This window comes from Coregonus lavaretus (assembly GCF_964263955.1).
Source record: "Coregonus lavaretus genome assembly, chromosome: 17".
NCBI classification, from domain to species: domain Eukaryota; kingdom Metazoa; phylum Chordata; class Actinopteri; order Salmoniformes; family Salmonidae; genus Coregonus; species Coregonus lavaretus.
The window spans coordinates 45,152,744-45,157,644 of NC_140004.1; the positions used below are offsets into that span (position 1 = coordinate 45,152,744).

The 4,901-nt window shown below is 46.6% G+C and overlaps 1 protein-coding gene across 1 annotated transcript in view; it reads right to left on the bottom strand.

Moving 5' to 3' along the window:
- Nucleotides 1-298: 298 nt before the first annotated feature.
- The window catches only part of LOC311144218 (C-C motif chemokine 20-like), a 7,061-nt gene continuing 2,458 nt past the window's right edge, over nt 299-4,901 (bottom strand). Inside the window, exons 2-4 of the mRNA XM_084180226.1 lie at nt 3,451-3,574; nt 2,700-2,814; nt 299-1,297 (exon numbers count right to left, since the gene is read on the bottom strand). Coding sequence (XP_084036352.1) covers nt 1,259-1,297; nt 2,700-2,814; nt 3,451-3,574 — 278 coding nt within the window. The 3' untranslated portion in view covers nt 299-1,258. The remainder of the gene's footprint in view (nt 1,298-2,699; nt 2,815-3,450; nt 3,575-4,901) is intronic.

Below are 4,901 nucleotides of genomic sequence, written 5' to 3' on the forward strand. Positions count from 1 at the left end.
CCAGAGCCCATAGGGTTCCCTGCATAGTGCCAATTGGAATGCACACTAAACCTGCATCAATAACTGTAGCTAGGGACCATATCAACACTTTTTATGAATGATAAACCCATAAATGAACCAGTCACTTTACAGTTCCTTTAATTTCATCTGCTCACTGTTTAATGTGTACTCTGGTTTGTATCCTTCAAAATAGACAACAGCAAGGTATCAATTAACTACAATATTTTACCTTTTGAGTTTAGTCATTAAAGGTCTGTCTCATTTACTCATAAATGAATTAAAGTTCACTCAAAATCTTGATTTGACAGTCTTTATTAAAAAGGTCCATGAAAAATATGTAGTTATTAAATGCAAAGTTCACAAGAGGGTAATAAATGTTTGATTGTCTCCCGAGTTTAATTTAAAGATGGGAGATCGAACCAGTTGCCAGCACGTTTTGACCCCTGACCTTTAACCCCTGACTTATGACCTTAAAGCTATAGGGCACTCTCCTCAGCCCAGTCGTTGCTGAAGCCAGATCTTACCACGCCTGGATAGGTATTTCACGTATCAGCTAAACACATCATTATGTTTGTAGCTTCTGCGTTCATCCACCTCTGGCCTGCTGGCTCCCCTACCTCTACAGAAGCTCAGTTCCCGCTCAGCCCAGTCAAAGCTATTTGCTGCTCTGGCACCCCAATGGTGGAACAAGCTCCCCCACGACGCCAGGACAGCGGAGTCACTGACCACCTTCCGGAGACACTTGAAACCCTACCTCTTTAAGGAATACCTGCTAAATTATGTAAATGTAGCTTTAAGGTCTCAGGGCGCTATTGAAAATGAGACCCTGGTCTCAATTGGGCTCCCCTGATTAAATACAAGTTAATAAAATAGTTGTTTTCTAACTTTTCAAATCACAGACTGTAGCTTTAAGGGTCACATGTGAGGTCAAAGCTACAAAGGTCAAAGGTCTACTCTTTTGGAATATTATCATTCATTGTTTTGTCACATAAAAAAAAAAAAAGATCTAGGACATGAAAGTGCCACTGAGAAACGACATGGTCTGCTGGATAAAGACTGAAGATGGAAGGAAACTGAAAAAGTGCAGCAGTGGCTGTAGGAGGAATCACATTTTTCTATTTTCTTTTTTTTACTTCTCCCACCCCTGTTCTTCCCCCCACGTGGAAGGTTCTTCTCAGGCTCTGTCACTGTTCCATGGACCAGGAGAAGCGGGGTGGAGTTGGTGGTGAGGGTGGCGGGAGGGGGTCCGATTGGTGCTTTAGGAACGCTTGGGCTTAAGTTTCTTACAGTGTCTAGCCTGCAAACACAGATACACACAGACACACAGACACACAGACACACAGACACACAGACACACAGACACACAGACACACACAGACACACAGACACACACAGACACACAGACACACAGACACACAGACACACAGACACACAGACACACAGACACACACAGACACACAGACACACACAGACACACAGACACACAGACACACAGACACACAGACACACAGACACACAGACACACAGACACACAGACACACAGACACACAGACACACAGACACACAGACACACAGACACACAGACACACAGACACACAGACACACAGACACACAGATACACACAGACACACAGACACACAGACACACAGACACACAGACACACAGATACACACAGACACACAGACACACAGACACACAGACACACAGACACACAGACACACAGACACACAGACACACAGACACACAGACACACACAGACACACAGACACACAGACACACAGACACACAGACACACAGACACACAGACACACAGATACACAGACACACAGACACACAGACACACAGACACACAGATACACAGACACACAGACACACAGACACACAGACACACAGACACACAGACACACAGACACACAGATACACAGACACACAGACACACAGACACACAGACACACAGACACACAGACACACAGATACACAGACACACAGACACACAGACACACAGACACACAGACACACAGACACACAGTGTTAGGTCAGTTGGAGTTTGTGAAAGTTAGGGATGAATTTATTCTGTATCGCAGCAGTATCGCGGAAGATCCGCGTTAATGCTCAATTGAAATTTAAAGGCAATGTTTCCGCGAATTCGCGGAGACCGCATTCACGGTAAACGCTGCATATGTCGGCTCAATCAGAAATTACTTTTACATTTTAAAAGGCAGATCATCCGGATACAGATCAAATCCAGCCCTTAGTCTACAGAACAACTACACAACATAAGAGGAACATAACATGGTGCTAAAAGATGGAGTCTAAGAGCCAATTTATGCGTGGTCTGAATATGTGGTAGGAGGCTCCGTATGGATGGTGTGACACAATTGCGGAGCCTCCCGGAGGCACGCAGAGGCCAAATCGAGCTCCGTACCACATCGCCGTGCGCCTCCCAAATTTTGTAACAATGCGGAGGGCTCCGTGTAGCTCAGCATCGACATGATTGGTTGACTGTAGGTGGGGGCGGGAGGTCCTGTATAAACAAAAAGCCACTTCCTTGACAACTTCCTTCACAACATCTCTGCGCTGCTCGGTGAAGCGCAAAAATGATGAATGCCCTGACTTCTGCAGAGGCCGTAACACTGTAAATGCTGCACGGCCAATGCAGACGTCGGATTGACCGTGCAGTCTAAGTGAGAGCAGCATACCTTGAAGTTGGTTTGGTGGCACATCTTGGTCAGCTTGTCCACGTGTTTCATCAGGTCAGTAACCCAGGCAGGGCCAGTAGGGGCACACAGGTTGCGTCCCTTTCTGGTATTGAAGCTGTAACACAATACAAGCACTACATCAGTACAAACCATCATCTATATACAACCATACCATCATCTATATACAACCAGACCATCATCTATATACAACTAGACCATCATCTATATACAACCATACCATCATATATATACAACCAGACCATCATCTATATACAACCCTACCATCATCTATATACAACCAGACCATCATCTATATACAACCATACCATCATCTATATACAACCAGACCATCATCTATATACAACCATACCATCATCTATATACAACCAGACCATCATCTATATACAACCATACCATCAGTTGGAGTTTTCACCACACTGCTTTAGGCCAATCCAATCCTCTCTGATCTCCAGGAGGAGTTAGGATTGGACACTTATGGCATTCCAGGACGACTACATTGCAGTCTCTCTCTGTGGTTACATGCCATGTCATTGACTGTTCAGTCAAATATCAGATTGCTGTATCATCTGATGAGTCTAGCTGATATGTTAAAGACTTATCCAGGCATTGTGAAATCTGGCACTTGACTGCAATGTCAATCAGCCTCGTATGCAGCCTAAGTCTTTAACCTCTATTTCTTAGCCAATGGGAATACCTGACCCTCCGGTCTCTCAGTCAATAGGATACTCACACCATGGCGTTAATGGAGCAGCCTTGACCCCTGACCTGAGGCTGGTAACCCGTGACGATGCGTGGTGGGATCTCTTTTTGACTGACCTCCAGACAGCAGTCCATTACCATCTGACCCCGAGTCACTGAGAGAGGAGAGAAAGAGAATTTAAAAAAAACATTGAAATCTGTCAAACAGTCAAGCAGATAATTGCCTCAACAACAACTGTTGTAAAGTTAGAGAGAATTACTGATGGAGAAGTAAGGTGACAAATGAGGTGATAGGAGACAGATGAGGGGATAGGAGACAGATGAGGGGATAGGAGACAGATGAGGGGATAGGAGACAGATGAGGGGATAGGAGACAGATGAGGGGATAGGAGACAGATGAGGGGATAGGAGACAGATGAGGGGATAGGAGACAGATGAGGGGATAGGAGACAGATGAGGGGGATAGGAGACAGATGAGGGTAAGGTGACAGATGAGGGGATAGGAGACAGATGAGGGGATAGGAGACAGATGAGGGGATAGGAGACAGATGAGGGGATAGGAGACAGATGAGGGGATAGGAGACAGATGAGGGGATAGGAGACAGATGAGGGGGATAGGAGACAGATGAGGGTAAGGTGACAGATGAGGGGATAGGAGACAGATGAGGGGATAGGAGACAGATGAGGGGATAGGAGACAGATGAGGGGATAGGAGACAGATGAGGGGATAGGAGACAGATGAGGGGATAGGAGACAGATGAGGGGATAGGAGACAGATGAGGGGATAGGAGACAGATGAGGGGATAGGAGACAGATGAGGGGATAGGAGACAGATGAGGGGGATAGGAGACAGATGAGGGTAAGGTGACAGATGAGGGGATAGGAGACAGATGAGGGGATAGGAGACAGATGAGGGGATAGGAGACAGATGAGGGGATAGGAGACAGATGAGGGGATAGGAGACAGATGAGGGGATAGGAGACAGATGAGGGGATAGGAGACAGATGAGGGGATAGGAGACAGATGAGGGTAAGGTGACAGATGAGGGGGATAGGAGACAGATGAGGGGATAGGAGACAGATGAGGGGATAGGAGACAGATGAGGGGATAGGAGACAGATGAGGGGATAGGAGACAGATGAGGGGATAGGAGACAGATGAGGGGATAGGAGACAGATGAGGGGATAGGAGACAGATGAGGGGATAGGAGACAGATGAGGGGATAGGAGACAGATGAGGGGATAGGAGACAGATGAGGGGATAGGAGACAGATGAGGGGATAGGAGACAGATGAGGGGATAGGAGACAGATGAGGGGATAGGAGACAGATGAGGGGGATAGGAGACAGATGAGGGTAAGGTGACAGATGAGGGGATAGGAGACAGATGAGGGGATAGGAGACAGATGAGGGGATAGGAGACAGATGAGGGGATAGGAGACAGATGAGGGGATAGGAGACAGATGAGGGGATAGGAGACAGATG